At 36.7% G+C, this 21,194-nt stretch overlaps 1 protein-coding gene across 1 annotated transcript in view; it reads right to left on the reverse strand.

The window, feature by feature from the left end:
• LOC128862220 (ammonium transporter Rh type B-B) overlaps positions 1 to 20,214 on the reverse strand; it is an 83,090-nt gene extending 62,876 nt beyond the window's left edge. The window contains exon 1 of the mRNA XM_054100725.1: positions 19,445 to 20,214. Coding sequence (XP_053956700.1) covers positions 19,445 to 19,604 — 160 coding nt within the window. The 5' untranslated portion in view covers positions 19,605 to 20,214. The remainder of the gene's footprint in view (positions 1 to 19,444) is intronic.
• Between the last annotated feature and the right edge of the window lie 980 nt (positions 20,215 to 21,194).

Raw genomic sequence — 21,194 nt, forward strand, 5'->3', positions numbered from 1 at the left:
TTTTTGCGCAATTTTAATTTTCGAGTATATAAATTTTTTATAAACAAATCTCAAAATCCTCAAATGTCATCCTCCATGTCAACTGATCCAAGTTATGGACATTGTCTCAAATTTTTCTGAAAATTGGTTTATTTGTGGGCTTGAGTATAATAAAAAGTAAACTGAAGAATATTTCGATTCTTTTAAGCATTTAAAAAAAAATTTGGTTTTGATTTTTGGAAATATATAAACATAACGTATTTACTAAAAAATTATTTTTTAAGTTGAAAATTATTGGGAAACATTTTTTTTGGGCATTTAAAAAACACCCTCCAGATATTTTTTGCATTAATAGCTGAGAAATGGTCCCTGAAAGTTTCATAGAAGGACTCGAGTTTTGTCGAGTGTTAAAAATTGGGAGCTTGGTGGTGCCGCTCATCTTCATCTTTTTTTGGGTTCATCATTTGTACCAAATTTGAGTAATTTTGCTTTGTTTACAACAATGCACCAATTTTGCTTTTCTTTTCTGAAAGTTAATGTAATATGGGAAATAAGCGTGGCTAATTACCAATTTAGCTCATTTCTAAAATCAAACTACCAAGGACAAAGAGTAATATATTGTCAAGGTTTAATTGAAATATGCTGAAATTACCTGATATTAACTACCATTTAAAAGTGCACAGGTTCGAAATCTATTCGATAGATAGATGATAGAACAAGTTTTTTTTTTAACAGTGGTGTCCTCTCGCCACAGATCGCAAGCTGCCAGAATGTGACTGCAGGTATTTTGGCCGCAAATTACTTTTTGCTGCGCCCAGAGACTGGTGAATATTTTAGTTCGAGCCTTGCTCTCCGAAATGGCTCAAAAAGAATAATCCATCGGACTCGAGTTTGGTAAATTTGAGAGGCATTGGGGGGATGTTACGAAATTCTGAACGTTTTAGGCATTTTTGGTTCACTCGAGCTTTGTGAGACGGTGCCGAATCCTTTTCAAACGTCCATGATCAGCCACCGAAATGTTTGTCTGTCCACGATTTCAAAGCAACCTACAAAATACTTTCCCGAAAATATTTCGCATTTACCTTGACGTCAGGCACAATGAAAACGATTGGAGAGCGCCCATCTGCGGTTACAGCGGCCCAAACCATTACCTGTGGCGGGTGCTGCCTCCTTGTGGCCAATAGATAACTCAAATTCTCGTACGAACGGTCGGTCAAATAAACCCTATCACTTTTGGAGTTTACGAATTGCTCAATTTGAAAAATTTTCTCGTCAGAAAACACAATGTTCGGAAATTGACCGCTTTCGGCCAAGCGAAGCAACTCCTTCGCTCTCTCAAGTCTGACTTGTTGCTGCTTTGGTGTGAGATAATGCGCCGTTTAGATTTTGTAAGGCTTGACTTTGAGCCAAATATAATGCAATCACAGTATTACGCTTGAAATCCATTACTGTGCATCAGGTGCGCGAGCGGTCTGAAGTTGGTTACACTTTGAATGCCGGACTCTGTATCATTCTGACGTATGATATTTATATAGTGCTCACACTCACCAACGTATTGTAGTACCTTACCGCAGTCCGTAGGATGCACAAAATTGAGCAAAATTCATCCCGTAGAAAGCAACAGCGTTCTTTTAGTTACATATTTACACAATACATCGGTTTGTGTGAGTTTGTGTTTGGTTGTATTAACACAATGTTGACATTGTTATTTTTGCCTACACACTTTTCCACACATCCGCGTTATCAGTTACAATTTCTCATTGTTTCATAAACCAAAGCCAAAAACCAACAAATGCAAATAGTTCATTTATCTATAATTAACAATATTCAATATCGTTCTTAAGTTATTTTAATAAAAATTAAAATTTTTCTAAGTTTGTTTTGTAAATGAAATTTTTGGCAACACTTTGTAGTAAGGAGCAATCAGCTGACACGATTCTACGGAATTTGTCCAAAATCCGAGGATAAATTCTACGATACTGCGGAACGGAAGGGTGATGAGAATTCATTTAAATGGGACTCTCATTAGTTTCATCGTAACAGCTGACACTGGCCTGCGTTTACGTTGCCGCGCCAATATACTCGAATGCCGCCGCAACCTTCAGCCACTATGAAGTGCATTTTGTATTCATTGTGCGCTACTTAAAAGGTGAAAAGTTTATTAATATTTTTCCACAATAAAAGTTTTGCGTTACGGGAAATTTGGCTACAAAGATTACTAATACGCAAATTACTTAAATACTTTGCTTCCAACCATTCTGTAGCTGAAAAACAACTACAGGGTGGCTGATGAATTTTGCTACATTAAGAAACTCAAATAACTTTTTTTTAGTGTATGGAATTCATTTATTTTTTTTTCAAGTTGAAGGTCATTAAATTTTATTAAATGTAGCTTAACTAGTTTTAAAAATAATTGAATTTAAATGCCCCCCATGCTCGTTGACACAAGTGCGGCATCTTAGTAAAAAGTTGTTCATTGCTGCTTTGAGAGTTGCGACAGGAAAACCGCAATTGTTGCCCGAATGGATTGTTTTAGTTCATCCAAATTTGTTGGCTTTGTTTTATAAACTTCTTGTTTACATAAACCCCACAAGAAAAAGTCAGGTGCAGTAAGGTCAGGCGACCTGGGGGGCCAACGAAATTCGGAGTTTCTTGAAATCAGTTTATTGGGAAATTTTCGTCGCAACTCTGTCATAACAGTCTGGGCTATGTGAGACGTTGCCCCATCTTGTTGAAACCACACAGAGTTGAAAGGAAAAACGGGGCAAAAATGTTTCCGCGATATTTTGACATTTAATACTTTAGCATCGTCTGGTTCGAATGTATTCTAGCACGCGCTTACATGTAAAGCAGAGAGCGTTCGACAACAGTTTCTTAAATATATAAATGAAAAATGCAAACTGGTTAAATAATAAATAATTTGTTGTTTTTTATTGAAATATATTTATAAATAATAAAATTGAATAATTGAATAAAAAAATTAAATTAAAAATATTATACTTCATATGTAAATAATTAACTTAAAATTAACTTGAGTATCTAGAAATGCAGGGAAAAATTAGAAATCAACATAAACATGTTCCATAACTATTTTAAATTATACCTACTTTACTAGCAAAAAAAATCGTGCATTTCCCAAGCAGCGTTCGGATGTTTGTCATCGTTGTTATCTTCCGTTTGATTGAAAACCAACACATAACTTTCTTCCACAAAAGAAGAAAACGAATGAAGCAACTGTCAAAAATTGCTTTAAGATAAGAAATACGAATAAGAAGAGCAAAGCGTGTCGCCAAGTACGGGAGACAAAATCCCTTCTCTCTTCCCCGACCGTCCTTCGCCCTTGAACAAAATGTTTCCCTTCCAGATGTCTCCTCGTGTAAATCGGGTCTAAGATTTTGCTGACACGTTTTTGCCTGCATTACAAGAGAAGTTTTGGAAAAGGATTTCGCATTCATTTTATGAGAAACTTTGTGGAATATCGCCCTAGATTTGCGGAAATCAGCGAGAGGGAATGGCATCGTGTGTTAAAAGAAAATGATGTGTCCAACAATGAGAATTATTTCTTTTATAGAGGAATGCTCGCATTTCCTAAAGGCTACGTATTTACATACATATATACGAGTAAAATTGTGTGTTTGCATGCGTAGTGATATAGAAAGCTATACTCCATTGGCCATGCATATTAATTTGGTCTAATTGCTTCAATTAAGCTGTTGCAATTGCATTGTCAAAGGCCAATTGTATTAAGATTAATGACCGAGTTTTATCTCGGCTATCAGTTTAGCGGTTAGGAAATCCAACGTCCTTGCCTAGGTGGGTTTAAATATATAGTACTATAGCGCATGAAGATTTCTATAAATTCTGTATATAAACTAAGCTTCATAGGCACAGGGTCGACAAATATTTTTGTTACGGCCCCTTAGCAAAGTTAACTAACCGTATAGTGTAGTTGTACACCACTATGCAGTAGACCGGAGTGAAATACGTAAATTTTTTCAAATCATATCGTAATAGCAGGGAAAAGTTGCTACATATCAATACAAATTCAGGAAAGAAAAGAAATTTCAAATCGGTTAATATCTTCCGTTCGCGCATTGCATTTAAAATTTACGAATTTTATAATAAATTGAACAAATATTCGAAAAATTGTAAGAGGTGGAAATGATGTTAGATAAAGTTCATTTTTTGTAGACTATTACAACATCAGGTACAGTTTGAAAAGAGAAACGTCTACCGCTCTATCAAAGCCCCTACAGCCCCTGAAAAGTAGTGGGAAATGTCATTTTTTGTATAAATTTACGTAATTGCGGGTGGTTAGTTTCTCTATTTTAATTTTTGTATAAGTCTTCTTGAGTATATAAGTAGAATAATTTATTCCCCTCTTACCGCGCCCACTAACCACACTGTCTTAAAGAAGTTTTGTACAGCTCTTGGCCCGCCCTTTTTGGACAACTCAGAACTCATCGCGTGAAGGTGACTGTACTACGAGTTCCACCCACTTCCTTTCCAACCAACCAACCAAAGATGAAAAATTATTTATTCGAGAGTGGCAAAGTCTGCTTTAGTGTCCAATTGAGGCATAACTGTACGAGAAGTGAGTGTTGCTCTTATAAACCCCTCACATCTCTCGTTCCCATACACTTTTGAGGACGCTTAAGTTACTAGTTTTACGCAACGCTCCACAGCTTGCGTATGACATGGAATATTTGTTAAATCTATCGTTAATTTTGGTTTTTCTTTATCAGAAATTAATTGCAAGATATCTTCAGAAGAAAGGCTGTCTAAAACTGGGGGGCAGGTAAGTTTCATTTCAGACCAATTAATTAATTCAAAATATTCATTTGCTTCAAAGTTTAGTTTAGGAACCAAAAAGTTTCTAAAATTTTTGTCTTTTGAAGGGATGTCTTTTATTTTCAGAACTCGCCTCAATCCAAGATCGCGGACATGCTCTCTGTCATCTACCACCATCGAGAGAATAATGTTTTCTGGATGGGCAAAAAAGGAATTTGTTTGAACGACCTTATGAACTACTGCCTGGACTTCTGAAGATAAGATTCTACATTTTTTAATACTTTCTAAAATATGTTTAGGTGCGTCAACTATTGAAGAATTTGTTTGGATTTCGAACCATAGAGGTACATATACAGTCAAAATGTATTTTACAATTTGAATGAGATTTTAAGATGGCTCTTGCAAAGAAATGTATAATCCTACGAACCTGTTTGCAATCGTCAACCAACGAGAGTGTGATATTGGTCCCGGATCTCGATTTGCTAGATCTGGGGAGCAAAAACCAGCTTCTTTGACAAAAGCAATTGAGTGTCATCTCGCACTTGCAGGACGATATGTCAAATAATGTACTTGAAGATTGTTCAATAAAATCATTGTACTTCTTTTGTTTCTCAGGTGTGTCTTTGTCTCTTGAATAAGATTTACGAAGAGTGTAGTATCGATCATGTAGATGTTTGATCTTTTGTACTACTCTTGTGTGGGAAACTTTGGAATCAAAGCCATAGAATAAAGGGACTTAGTCTGATGAGCTACAGTATCTGCTACAACTGTGAAGCTTAACTTCTGACCAGAACTGGCAGCAGAAGATTCTACTGCCATTTTGTACCTCACTTCTTGCCAACATTGTATAATATCGGTATTAGTGGGAAGGACCGTTGACAGCAGTGGTTTAGGTGCACCAAAAAATGGGCAGTGTATGTCCTTACGAGTAAGAGACATGATTAAAATGTTTGAAGCGATTTAATGTTAAGTAATTGTGTAAACTATGTAATTCAAAAGAATATCGAATAGAATTTTTTTTTGACCAAACAGCACTCTTCGACAAGAGTGAAAGCAGAACTGGTAATGACCAGAGAGTACAGGCTCTTCTGTGCACTTCGTTTATCGGTATGCTGAAGCAAAATGAAAAGAAAGACGATGGAATACAAGTAACCAAGTGGAAGACGATCTAAAGCACAGACGTGTTATAGTAGCCATAAGCCGCTCTCGCGCAAGCCTCATGTGGCATAGGCTTCCTTAGTAGATTTGGTGTAAAATTGGTGAAAGTTGATCGCTCAGAACCTTAGAAATGGATAGATTAGAAAATTAAAAATCTACTACTCAATGCTGAAAGTGCTATGCATAAAAAGTGAGCTCGATCTTTAATCATTTACAACTTCTACAAGTTTTCGTAAATCTGCAAGATTTGGGATAAAATTTGTAAATTTTAAATGCAATGCGCGAACGGAAGATATTAACCGATTTGAAATTTCTTTTCTTTCCTGAATTTGTATTGGTATGTAGCAACTTTTCCCTGCTATTACGATATGATTTGAAAATATTTACGTTTTTCACTCCGGTCTACTATGCAGTTCATATCACTCCTTTGCTTATTTCTGGATTCTTTCTTATCAGTTCGTAATTTTATTGCAGGCAGGATAGGAATTTATTTGAATTTCGCGTGAATTTACTTTTGTTTCTAATTTAGAATGTTGGCCAGCCACGAACGATTGACACTCGAGCTTATTCTATTCATCCCGAGTTCTTATCGGCGTACCCCGAATTTCAAAGTCAACTCGCTTTCCTCTTTGCGCTGAAGTTAAAGGGCACCTTCGTTCAAAATAAAAAAAAACCAAAAACCATCAACTTGACTCCAGAATTAGGGCATTCGATATTGAAACTGCGACTTTATAGAATTAACAACCGAAGTTTGAAAGTTACATGGGAGATAGCTTCTGACATTCGTACATACTTCCACTAATGTAAGTATGCTTGCATGCGTCTTGAAACGGGTGAGTGAAACTATTTTTATTTTAAATAGAGCAAAACATTTCATTTCCGTTTGCTTAAGCCACTTCGGATCAAATTCATTCCCGCCTGGAAATATACTGCAAGTTGCGCCTTAATTTATCATAAGATTGCCAACTACACATCTCAGAGAGCTTATTAAATAATAAATTTCAAGCATACACTTAGTGCCATACAGCGCCAACGCATTCCAGCTCGCTTTACCTCTACAAGCAAAGCTCATTGTGAGAGTGCCTGAGCCCACGGTGAAAATATATTAAGAGGTATAACCAACAACTGACGGTTAACTGGCTTTCAGAGGTAAGGTATTGTATTTCACACAGTTGCTTTTGACTTCTTTTTTTTGCGGTTGGAAATAGGCTTTTGAGGTTTTGGCAAGATCCACAAAGGTGAAATAACTGCCTGGCTCGTTGATGCCTGTGGAGTTTCTGAGGTTCTTTTTGACGAGCTATTCGGTAATGTTGAATTACCCGTCTTGTTTTCTTTTGAGCCACTAGAAGTTGAAATGATCTATTGGGTACACGAATGTAGTTGTGTCAAAATATCGGCAGATATAAGCCAACGACTAGAAGAAAAATATCCAAAGTGGTTCATTGTAGTTTTCACAAATACCAAAATGCAAATTTATTACGTTTTCCACTTTCCCTTTGAAGCTAACTAAGCTCAAAAACGTATCCGACTATGAGTCGGATTTATTGATAGGAATTTACGTGCAATGCGTTGCTTTCAATCTGTATTGATAAGGGGAATTACATGATGACTAGATCCATTCACTATTATCGTAGTTCTGATAGAAGCTTTGTAAAGGGTGGTTAAATTTTAAGGGCCGATGTTGAATGTGAACCACACCTAAACGTCAAGTCTTTTTCTGCATTTCATTTGACATTTTTCAATTTGAGACTAATTCATTTGAGCTAATTAGTTGAACCATGGATAAAAACAATCGAGTAACGCGTTAAAGTTATTCAGGCTTATTATGAAAACGGTCGTTCAAATTCAAATGCATATCGCTCACCTCGTGATTTTTTCGGTCAATTTAATCGTTCAAATGTGCGTACAATCGGAAAAATTGTGCAAAAGTTTGAGCAAACCGGGTCTGTAGGAGATGTGAAAACAGCAGTGCATGCCCGTACAGCTCGTACTGCAGAAAATATTGCTTCTGTTCGCGATAGTGTGGCTCAAGAGCCGTCCACCTCAACTCGTCGTCGTGCCTAACAATTGCACCTCTCACCCTCGTCGTTGATGAACATTAAGATTTCCATTTACACGCTGCAATTGAAAAACCAATGCACCCACAAAGAGTGACTGTTTGGTGCGGTTTATGGGCCGGCGGCATCATTGGGCCGTATTTTGTCCAAAATAAGGAGGGTCAGGCAGTTACACTGAATAGTGTTCGCTATCGTGAGATGATAACGAACTTTTTATGGCCCGAATTGGAAGATATGGGTGTGGACGATATGTAGTTTCAACAGGACGGTGCCACTTGTCACACAGCTACCGAAACAATGGCTCTTTTGCGCGAAAAATTTGATGGCCGAATAATCTCACGTTGCGGCGATGTCAATTGGCCGCCAAGATCATGTGATTTGACACCGTTGGACTTCTTTCTTTGGGGTTATTTGAAAGAAAAGGTGTACGTCGATAAACCAGCAACAATTCAAGAGCTAAGGGATGAGATAATTCGGCACATTAACGGTATAGAACCTCAATTATGCCTCAGCGTCATCGAAAATTTGGACGACATGACCCAGCCAACATAGCCGCTGGATCTTTATTCGCTGCGCTATGTCTATGTCGTCGTAAAGCTCATACAGCTCATCGTTCCATCGCCTACGATATTCGCCGTTGCTAACGTGCAAAGATCCAAAAATCTTACGCATAATCTTTCTCTCGAACACTCCAAACGTCGCTTCATCGGATGTTGTCATCGTCCACGCTTCTGCGCCATACGTTAGGACGGGCATGATGAGAGTCTTGTAGAGTGTTAGTTTTGTTCGTCGAGAGAGGACTTTACTACTCAAGTACCTACCTAGTCCAAAGTAACACTTGTTGGCAAGAGAGATTATACGTTGGATTTCAAGGTTGACATTGTTATCGGTGTTAATGCTGGTTCCTAAGTATACGAAGTCCTTTACAACCTCGAAATCATAACTGTCAACAGTGACGTGGGTGCCGATACGTAAGTATGCCGACTGTTTGATGACAGGAGGTACTTCGCTTTGTCCTCATTCACCACCAGAACTATTCGCTTTGCCTCTTATCCAGTTTGGAGAAGGCAGAACTAACAGCGCGGTTGTTAAGGCCGATGATGTCGATATCATCCGGATACGCCAACAATTGTACACTTTTTTAAAATATTGTGCCTGAGCGACTAAGTTCTGCGGCTCGTACGATCCTCTCCAACATCAGGTTAAAGAAGTCACACGACAGCGAGTCACCCTGTCTGAAACCTCGTTTAGTATCAAACGGCTCGGGAAGGTCCTGCCCAATTCTGACGGCGCTGCTGGTGTTGAGCAACGTTGCTATATGTCTTAGTAGTAAGTAAAAGGTGACAAAATTGCAGTAAAAAAATTAAATATTGTAGGATGGTGAGAATTTCAGACAGGGGGTCTTGAGTCCACGTAAGCTGAACATACAATTGCTGCGACGGCAATCTGTGTGGTGAAAAAAATATTCTCAATATTATCTATCTATACATCTTCTATATGAATATGTAATAAAAGCGAAGGTATTTTTTATGGCGATCATCATACCTGCACCGTTTGTCTGATCTTTAAAATTGGGATTGGCCTATAGATGTACAAAAAGGTTTTAAGGGGAAGATCTAGTAGTAGTAATAGTATGAACCACAGACAAATTAGGAATTTTCGAGTTTCCAGAGGATCCAAGGTAACTACGTATAAATTAACTCTTAGCGATATTCGGCCAGAGTTCAATAACTTTGGATACCTTAGAAAGAGGTGTGCCTATCTTAAAGTTGTTTATTTTGAAATTTAATTGCAATACCAAAGAGCTAATTTTTTAAAACTGCTATTTTTTACTGGTAAACACACATATTCGTTCTATTAATGGTGCTCTTTCAATGGTTACTTCAAGTGCAGTAGTTGAAAAATATGACTCTTCTTTACCTGATCATTATAAAATTAATGCAATTTAATTGGATGCTTGTTGATGTTGTTTGAAATGGTTTTTTATGAGGAGCTTTTTCAGATAGAAAACTCTCAAAGGTTTGCCATTGTCTACCGTTATTAGAAAATGCCGTATCTTTGATTTTGATGTGTCGAACTCGGGCCCTACCGAATGAAAGCTACGCATATCCATTTGGGTATACCGCATAAAAGAAACCATAAAACAAAGTTTAGGGTAGGGGGCGAACAGCTGCAGACGGAAACGCAGATATGTCTAGTGCTATATATTAACTGCTGTGCGTATTTATGTTATTATAAAATTATTTACAACAATATTTTTATCAATATTATACAGACAGTCCGTTAAACATACAGCTATTAACAATTTACCCAATTTTTCCGTTTTACATCAAATCATGGCGAAACTATTTTTCATTCATACCTTACATCATGAGTTGCTTACATACGCCATCCAGAAATGGTGGAGTTTTTTATGCGCCTGTGCTTATCCACTCGAAAATTGTGAATATTTTTGATTTTCACATGCGCATGTAGGTATGTACCATTTGTTTGCAACGTTGCTGTGTTTGCAGTATTTTTTCATGCGAATAATTTGATTGACAACGTGTATCCGAACATATGCGAGACGTCAAAATTTTGAGCCTCAGGCATCAAAGGTTCGCAACAATGTGTGTGTGTGTATTAAATATTTTTTTAATGACAATGTATTTTTTTATTTATGGGAAAATATATGTGCGTATGTATAAGCATTGTTACAAAGTCGGCTGTAAAAATGTTCTCACCCATGATAAGCACTCTGTTGATTATAGCTAATGGCATTCGATATTATGGGTGCATACAAAGCAGGCTAATATTTGCAGCAAATTTCTACCACGTTATTTCAGGATATTGCCAAAGCAATCCCGGGATATTGGAATTCGTCGCGGGACTCAACTTGGGACACCACTTTTTTATATATTATAATAGTAAAAATTCAACAACTGAGAGAATGAAATAAAACCATTTTAAATTTATGAGCATTTTCGAAATGATAAAGTGGATTTTATGCGTCGATGTATCACTATGGATAAGACCTGGGCCTATCTCAATGATCTTAAATCAAAACAAGAGACTAGGGAGTAGTGTAAACCTGATTCTTCGGGTACGAAACGAGTTCGTGTCCAAAAATCGGCCAAAAAAGTGTTAGCATCAGTTTTTTGGGATGAGAAAGGAATTTTGTCTGAGAATTACTTGCAAACTACTAAAACAATAAATTTTGAATGTTATTGTAACCTCTTAGACCAACTGAAGGAAAATATATTTGAAAAAATACACAGTTTGAAAAAGAAAAAAAAGGTTCATCACGACAATGCAACTTGTCATAAGAGCATTTTGACAATGGCTAAAATCAATGAATTAAAGTTTGAATCGTTGGATCATCCACCGTATGCTCTAGATTTGGCCCGAAGCGTCTTTCATCTGCTTCCTGACCTAAAAAAATGCATGCTGCTCACGCACGTTTTTCATTCTCATACAGTATAGCTCTAGTCTTTTGTTTCATAAATCTTTCTTTAAAAAGTATATTCAAAAAAATTCAGTTAATCAAAGCATAAATGATCGGAAATAAAACGACATATTTTAGATTTTGCTGCTAAATACTCACCAAAAGGTTTCATTTTAATATGCATCACGAATATTATTCGAATATACTCATACTTAGGTGAGCAGTTTGGAATCTCAGCCAACAAAAATTTTTATTTATGAAAATATGTTGTAGTTGTATATTTTTAAATTTCTCGAATTTGTATAATTCCGGACTAATGGCTACCCTTACTGAAGCAATACTGAATTAAATATATTATCGAATCCAAATGAAAACGATTCAAATATTATCTCGAAGTTTTCAATATCACTCAGAATTGAGAACAGTACCAATCGGAATGTGTATGGTTTTGCTTTTCAAATCGAATCGAAATATAGAACCAGCTGATCTCTCTGAAGCGTAAAGCTTCAATTAGTAATTTAAACCAAGTTGCTTGAAAATTGAAAATCGTTTATTGTAGGCAAAGTTTTTAATACTTTGGACCTATGTTCTGCAACAAGGATCAGGCAACGATGATGATGATGAAATTTTGTATTAAACCAGTTTTTATATACTTCTTTCAATTCGATATTTCAAACTTTTCGGGATTGGCATCCTTAGTACATACACTGAAGAGCAAAACTGTAACAAAATGTAATACTTTCTATTTCAACACATTTTTTTTTAGACATGTTTTAACAAATCAAATATTTTTTTTTGCATAACTTTATTGGCATGTATGTACTCTCTCTCTCAAACCGGTTTGGTGTCAATGCAACAACAACAACACTAGTAGCAAGCAATAATACAAATAAAGACAAATGTTACAGTTTTGCACTCACTCTTAATTTTCAAATTTTCCGTTATTTTTCTCGTAATTATATATTTGGTGGATTTTTAATTATTATAAACGTGACCGTGAATAAGACAAAATGTTAAATCGGGAAGTACAACGCCAAATAATTGATTTGCTGAAGAAGGGCGAGTCTATAAGAAAAATAGCTAAAAAATTCGAAGTGAGCCACATGGCTGTGCAAAGGCTGCGGAAAAATGTACCAGACGCTGTTCCCAGTAACAAAGGATGCCGGCCAAGGAAGAGAAGCGACCGCGATGCCCGCCATCTGGCAAATTTGGTAACAAGCAGCAAGGCGGTCACTCCCAAAGAAGCACTAAAGATGCTGGATATTGATGCCAGTCAGTGGACAGCCAGGCGCAGCCTGTCAAAACTGGGGCTAAAGCCACGGAGAAGAAAACCAAGCCAATGCTGACAAAAAGACATGTGCGGTTGAGGCGGGATTTTGTTGCGGCTCACCAAAGCTGGACAGTTGAAGATTGGGATCAGGTACGTCTTTATAAATGGATTATAAAAGACCTTTTTTCATACAATTTCAAAACGATTGCAGGTTATTTGGTCTGATGAAACCAAAATCAATCGATTTCAGTCAGATGGTCGGGCCTGGTATTGGGTTAAAGACCCAAATGCAGTCCAGCCACATCACATCAAGCAGACAGTAAAACATGGTGGTGGCTCCATTATGGTGTGGGGCTGCATTTCCAAAAATGGTGTGAGTCCTTTAGTACGAATAGACGGTATAATGTGGAAAGAGGAATACCTGGCCATATTGCAACAAAATCTGCCGGGTGTAGTGGAAAGTATGGGTCTTGCTGCTGAAAAAGTAATTTTTCAGCAAGACAATGACCCTAAGCACACCGCACATGTTGTACGAAATTGGATGCAACGCCAAAAATTTCGTAACTTGAAGTGGCCTCCACAATCACCGGACATGAACCCAATCGAAAATTTATGGAGTCATGTAAAATCGAGCTTGCCGAATATTCAAGTCCGCCCAGTGGAGTTAATGAGCTGTGGGAGCGAACACGCGATGTATGGGATGCTATTCCGACTGACTTTGTCTTGAGGTATACACGAAGTATGCCCAATCGTATCCACGAGCTGAAAAAATCCAAAGGATATTGGACATCTTATTAATATTTATTTTATTTATTGTAAAAAATAAAAAATGGGTTGAGTGCAAAACTGTAACATTTGTCTTTATTTGCATTATTGCTTGCTACTAGTGTTGTTGTTGTTGCATTGACACCAAACCGGTTTGAGAGAGAGAGTACATACATGCCAATAAAGTTATGCAAAAAAAATATTTGATTTGTTAAAACATGTCTAAAAAAAAATGTGTTGAAATAGAAAGTATTACATTTTGTTACAGTTTTGCTCTTCAGTGTACATATCTATACCCATATCATACAACAGCGCTTTCGGTTGTAAGTTGTAGTGAAAAGTTTTATATGACGGAAAGCAAGTTAATTAATAGATTTTCGCATGACTAATGGCGTAAATGTTGTTAAGCGATACATATGCAAATTTTTGTAAATGATATCTCCTGACACAGCTCGCTAGGGAAGGCTCGTTTGACCGTAGGCTGAGCGTTGGTACAAATTTTAAAAATTGGATTTAATAGAAATGGAAAAATATAATATTGCATCCAACTCCTCTAATTTATGATGTGTGCCTTGAAACGGAAAGCTGTACTAATTGATGTAACCTGCGAACCGCAGATACGAGGTGTATTAAAAAAATAAGTCGAATTTTCAAATTTCGCGGACTACGTACATTCGACTTTCGATTATAATTTTTTTATGTTGGTACACTCGTCTGGAAGATATATTCACGTTTATAGTAATATAACATTTTTAGTTTGTTTGTGAGAGGCATAAATAAGACAAGTGTTCTGCGTGTTCGGCGATTTTCTGCTATCTACTCTTGGCTCTTCCGGACTCTTCCATTGGGACAATTCCGTTTTGGTTTCGATGTCATAATCATATACCCATGATTCGTCAGTTATGACCCTTTTCAGCAAATTTAGGTCATCGTTGACGTCATTCAACAATTTCTGACGATGCTCATTTGACGTAGTTTTTTGTCAAAATTCAGGAATTTTGGAACGATCTTCGCTGCCACTCGCTTCATGCCCAAAATTTCCGAAAAGATTGCATGGCATGATCCAACCGATATGCGATTCGATAATTCTCCATAACAATTTTATTCACTTTCTCAAATTTTCGTCGGTTGATGATGTGCTGGGACGTCCAGAGCGAGCGTCATCAATCACATCTTCTTGACCTTCTGTGATCTTGTACTATTTGTAAACATTTCTTGGACTCAGAGTACTCTCACCGTAAGCCACTGTCAACATTTCAAGTGTTTTTGAGCACTTAACTCCATTTTGATGCAACTTTGATCTATTTTTTTCGATAACAGAAAATCGCCCAAGACGCAAAACACTTACCATATTTATGCCTCTCAAAAACAAGCGACCAAGATAAAAATAAAATAATAATCGAAAGTCGAATGCACGTAGCCTGCGAAATTTGAAAATTCACTTTATTTTTTGAACACACCTCGTATATCTACAAAAATACCAAATTTTTCAACTTGTTGACTGATATTATTAATGATAAGTTATTTTTATAAACTATAATTACAAATGTTAATTTTACGTTTGCGTGCATTTATTACCTGCAATTCCATTGTGACGTTGATGATTAAATACTAATTTATTGCGCTCTGTTTTTCTTTTGTGATAATATTTTGAGGTATGTTTTTGACTCGCTGGGATTTATGATTGTTATGTTTGATTACGTTACGTACCTATATACATATGTATGTATAATATATTATATAATATGCACTTATATATTCTATTATACAGGATGTAAAGGGTGATCAATTTAGAGGTATCGGCTTTTAAATTGAAATAAAACAACGAAAATTGAAACTAATTGGGCAATACTTATTATTTTTGTGTAGAACCATTCATAACGTGTATTTCTTAAAGATAATCCCTTTCAAATGTTGGCCTCAACTGCCAGTGACTCGCTGGAGGGCTTCGGTCGGTATCTCATGAATAGCTTTAGTAATGTTCTCTTGCAATCCCTCAATCGAGACTGCATTTAGAATTTACATACCCCCAAAAATAAAAAACCGAAGCTGTGATATCACACGATCTTGGTGGCAAATCCACTGGTCGGAGATGAGGAATAGATCCCTCACCGAAACGACGGTTGTTTCAAGGGCTGTATGGCAAGTAATACCGCCTTGTTGGAACCAAATGTTGTGGAGATTACGGCGTTCAATTTCCAGTATAAAAAAATTATTTATCATGGCGCGATAGCGTTCACCATTCAATGTTACATTGGCGCCAGCCTCGTCTTTGAAGCCCATAGGCCAAACGATTATTTTCAACAGATGTAATGGCTGTTCTTGAATGACTTCGGGTTGCTCTTCAGCCTAGCTATTAAGCCAAAATAGGATGGTTATGTACACCATAAGTTGGACTAAGCACGCGATGAACACTTTTCACAGAGCGTCGATTTTCGTACTACAGCTGTACGATTTGTAAACATTGTTGAGGCGTAAGTTTTTCCATGATGAAATGTTAATGAACTCGAAAAAATTATGTATTTAGTTTGACAGTAGTCACGCGTGATCTGCCAAAAAAAACCCTATTTTAAAAAGTACCACGAATCTACTCACTCCTTATTTTTTTTTTTGGAACTTTGGTTGCCCTTGCATCTGCTATCAAATTGATACAGAAAACATCCATAGGCCACCAAACCCGAGAGGAAACTCGTGCCAAAATATACTCTCAACTCACGCTCTTCCTATTTCTATGGGAAGAGTATTTTTGCACCAAGAAAGTTCTTAACACCTATGGAATTGCCCCTTGAAAAATGTACGGTTCTGACTTAAGTCAAAGTCGTTTAAGCTGAATTGTGAACTTTAGAAGACTTACATATAATAGAATTTATGACAAATACTTTCATGATGCATTTTATACCGTTATAGGATGTATTCTAATCCGCAGTTTTTACCCTTTCGCACAAAAGAGAAAAAAAGGGTCCATCTACTGAGGAGTTAGAGGTTGAAATGTTATCCGTTGTTTCTTACAAAAAATTTGAAAATATTGTAAAGAGTCATTTGTTTTTTCTAGATGTAGATTATTTCACTGTTTTTAATTCAAAATACGGCTCTTAACAATAGAAAAATGTGTGTTAACATATGTGAAATATGACATTATTTAAATGTCCCCCACACGTAAAATCCATCAACCAGTCGTTTCATGAATGGCTAATTGTTGAGAACGTTGAGATATGGATGTTGAAGATTGTTCAGCAACACTTTACGCTACAGGGTCAATATTCACAATAGAACGCCAAGTTTTTGGTCTCCCAGTCCTCTTTCTATACTCGACAGGATCAGTTTCGTGAAATTTTTTCACCAACCTTTGAATTGTCTACTCATTCGGATAGCCATTTTCTACAAAAAATAACGAATTTTGCGAAATGTTGTTCTCAAAGATAAACTACTTTTATAATAAGTTTCAATCATTTTAACGCGTTGTTCTATTGAATAAAATTGTGTTGTATACTTGACGAATGTCAAAGACCGTCTAGGCTGATACGGCTGACATCTGGGCGGCGTGACTTTTGTAATTCACTTAAAACAAAAATGTGAGAATCACATAAGCTCCAGTGCCTAATGGGAGTAAGAATATAAAAAAAGGGAACATTTAAACCCGGCTACCTACTCTAAAATAAAATTAAAACGTAAATTTTGAAATCATCGATACAGGTATACATTTTTTTGTTCTCATCTACTAGAATTCGCTGTCGATTTACAATAAAAATTTGAAAAAGCGGCAGTTTTAACCACCTTTAAAAAATTCAAATATAAATTATTATTTATTACGAAAACTCGAAAGAAGCTTAGGGAAAAATATTCCACTGATGACTATTAAGTGCGTCGGCTATTTCTACCGATTTTGGAGGACTCGACACAAAATTGTTTGAGGTGTAAAACCTGAAATAAGTACTAAATATTTCAGGAGAATATATCGTAAAAAACGTATTTCATAAGCAATTTCACATCCTTTGCTTCACATTCAGTGAACTTTTTTAACTCCTCGCGTACAATAAAACTTTCGTAAATTTTGGCGGGACAGCATTGAATGTTGACAGCGCTGAATCCGAATTCGGTGTCCGTTTTGCCCGTACACCCCCAAAATTTTAAGTAAATAGCGAAAAACCGTGAAACCCCATGAAAAATCGCTGAAAATCGCATTTATAGACGTTTGTCAATTTTAAAAACTTTTCTTATGAGTGTATTATACCTGATTTCAGTGTATTTTGACGCACTGAATCCGAATCCGGGGTTTGTTTTGCCCGTACACCCCCAAAATTTTGATTGAATAGGCTAAAACCGTGAAAAACCGTGAGAAATCGCTGAAAATCGCCTTTTTATACGTTGGTAAATGTTAAAAAGTTTTCTTACGAGTGTATTATACCTGATTTCAGTGTGTTTTGACGCACTGAATCCGAATCCGGTGTTTGTTTTGCCCGTACACCCCCAAAATTTTGATTAAATAGCGAAAAAACCGCGAAAACCCGTGAAAAATCGCTGAAAATCGCATTTGTAGACATTGGTAAATGTTCGAAAGTTTTCTTGTGAGTGTATTATACATGATTTTAGTTCATTTTAATGTGCCTAATACGAGTTAGGTGTTCGTTTTGCTTTTAACTACAGATTTTGCATAAACTGTACATATGCGACTGTGATTGCATAAAGAAAATGATAAATTTTTTTCATTTATTTTTCATTGAGTGCTTATGATAGAGATGGAAAAACATGTGAGAAATGCTGCTCTTACACTGTTCTTCTTCTTTTGTAACGTACTCTTTTTTCTTCAAACGATCTATGTAATGGATTTCTATTTCTCTTCTTGTTCTTCTTTTTTTCGTCTCTCTGTAACATCCAGCAAAAATCCGCCATCATGTTGACATCCCATCTTCCCTGATACCGATTCTCCATTTCACTTATGTCTTGATGGAATCGTTCACCTTGTTCTTCACTGTAATCTCCTAGATTTTCAGGAAAGTAGTCGAGGTGAGAGTGTAAGAAGTGCAATTTTAAGTTCATTAAACAACCCAAGTTTTTGTAATTTTCTAGTAACCCGTCAACTATATTCTCGTAATCCTTACTTTTCGAATTTCCTAAAAAGTTTTGAGAAACATTTTTCAAACTTCGCCAAGCTGCTTCTTCAGTGTTGTCCATGCTTGTAATAAAATTGGCATCTTCAAAAAGTCGGCGAATTTGTGGACCATCAAAACACACTGAAATCAGGTATAATACACTCATAAGAAAAGTTTTTAAAATTGACAAACGTCTATAAATGCGATTTTCAGCGATTTTTCATGGGGTTTCACGGGTTTTCGCTATTTACTTAAAATTTTGGGGGTGTACGGGCAAAACGGACACCGAATTCGGATTCAGCGCGTCAAAATACATAGGGATATATGGGTCTAGTCAAAAGTACTCCCCACTTTTTTTTTTGTGTGCCGGTGTAATCTGTCCACTCCTTAGGAACTTCTGAAGCTTTCTCTCTTACAGCTTCAATGTACTAAAATATTATTCCTGTTTGATGCAGATTTCACCTTAGGAAACGTATAGGAGACACATGGCGCAATATCCAGAGAATAAACCTATCATTGGCATACCTCAACCTTTGGGTAGAAACTGCTTGATAGACTTGACCTTTCATGACTTGACCCACCACAATTCACGTTGATTTTTCTTTATTCTTTCGAGAAGCTTTGGTGCTTGCGAGCTTCTATCCTATCATCAGCCTCGTTATTTAACATACACCCCTCCTCCCATATTTCCGACATTTTCTTTTTTAGAAATTTAATTGTTTTTTTTTGTTTTGTTTTCTGAGTTTTTATGAATTTTCTACTTTCTCTGTTAACACTCGTCCAAATCGTAAATCGTGTGCTTGTATTAATGCGCTCAACTATTCTCACACTAGCCAAGTTATTCGATTTCTTTATTCACTTAGAACTAGGATAAAAGACGTTGAGAAATAAACTTTGCCCGGATACTTACGTGGATATATGGAAACGTGTTGTTCACGTAATTCTTTGCCTTCATCACTTGGTAATGCTTCATTGCCGTAGCGCACGAACAGCCAAAAGAGTGCAAGTAAAATTATTTGCACAATCATCAGGGCCACGAATCCTGTCACTTTAGTGACAGGCGAATGCATCTTGTCACAGCGGATATACGCCAAAAGTAGTAGAAGAAAGAAAGAATTTCAATGCAAACAAGTGCACGGGCAGCCGCCAGCACCGTAGTCAAGGTACTGAAATTCGTAGATGGATTGAGAAGAAATCAATGTACGTGAACGTAGTTATTTACGTATAGCTTTGCCACGAAATTGTCAGGCTCAATATGAGATGGTTGTGCTAAGTGGCTGCATTAGTGGCTCAGTGCCTGAGCTTCACGCCCACACACGTGTACAAATGTATGTATGTATATGTGCGCTCAGCCAAAATGCTGAAATACGTTTTACCAGTTCAATGCATTTGAATTCAGTTAAAGTTCAAAGTTATTCGCCTGTTTTATAAGCAAATCACATAAACCGCATTGATTCAAAATTTATAAAACACTTTCGCACTTCTTACGCGAGCTTCGATGCTGTACACTTTCACGCTAACGTTACAAATTCTCACTGAGTCGTATTTGAGATTTTTACTACACGTTTCAAAAATATCACTTCCTCTTTGCAACTTTTGCGAATATTCTATAGTGTTATGCGCTTATAGTTGCTGCCTGGTACGTCCGCTTCGCCCAACTGCTGGGGAATATTTGAAAAATTTGGTTTCGTGATATTTATCTAGCGCATATGTGCGAAATTTGACGCTACTACTACTAACTTGATTTGATGATCTGGCGACGAGCGCCTCCCGCAGGCATTTAGGGCGATAGGCTATTGTGAGAAAGAGCGACGTTGAGGGTGGCGTTCAACGCAGCACTAAAACCAAAGGCAAGGTAGTTGTGGCTGTAGTGACAGAGGCAGTTACGTAGTTTCGATCTCGAGGGGTGATTAGGCACAATAAGTGTGCGATATCGTTTGCTTATACTCGTTCAGTCAAAACACTAATCCAAAAATATTTTTGTTTGTTTTTGTAGTTATTGCACCCGTAGCTGCCTGTATGTATATGTGTGGAACGGTCTCCTCTGTCGTTGTCGTTGCGCTAGTTTTAATAACACAAATGCTTTTGTTCTAATGTAAATACTCGCAGAAGTGTTCGTATGCATAGGCCGCTAAATATGCTCTCATGCACTTCTGTTTTCAATTACTTACATATAAACATTTTCGAATGTTGTGCATTAAGCATTACTTGACTTTGAAATAAATAAAAAAGTGTTTGAGTGTAATTTTAGCTCTGTTGCCAATAGACAGCCACTTACGTCCTTTCAATGGATAAATACGTATGTATGTATGCATATCTATGTATGTGTAATTGGTATGCAGTTTCTTACAAAAACACATTGGACTGTGCCTTTGTTGTTGCACATTAAGAATTAACATCGCAATTGGCAGATAATTTCAGTGTATTTGCCCCATATTAAAATTGCATGACAATTCTTGCTTTAGTAAATTAAAACAACCTTTAAAGTAACTTTAAGGCTTTTGAGAATTCAAGTCGTAGTAAATAATTCCTTTTAGAAATATTTTAATTATTTAGGAAGAAACCAAATATTTGCGGGCACAACAAATAAAAAATTAAAGTTGCGTCAAACAACTTAAAAGGCAATGTTGCCTACTTGGTACGCTGAATCGAATGTCTGT

This window comes from Anastrepha ludens, chromosome 4 (assembly GCF_028408465.1).
Source record: "Anastrepha ludens isolate Willacy chromosome 4, idAnaLude1.1, whole genome shotgun sequence".
Classification (NCBI taxonomy): domain Eukaryota; kingdom Metazoa; phylum Arthropoda; class Insecta; order Diptera; family Tephritidae; genus Anastrepha; species Anastrepha ludens.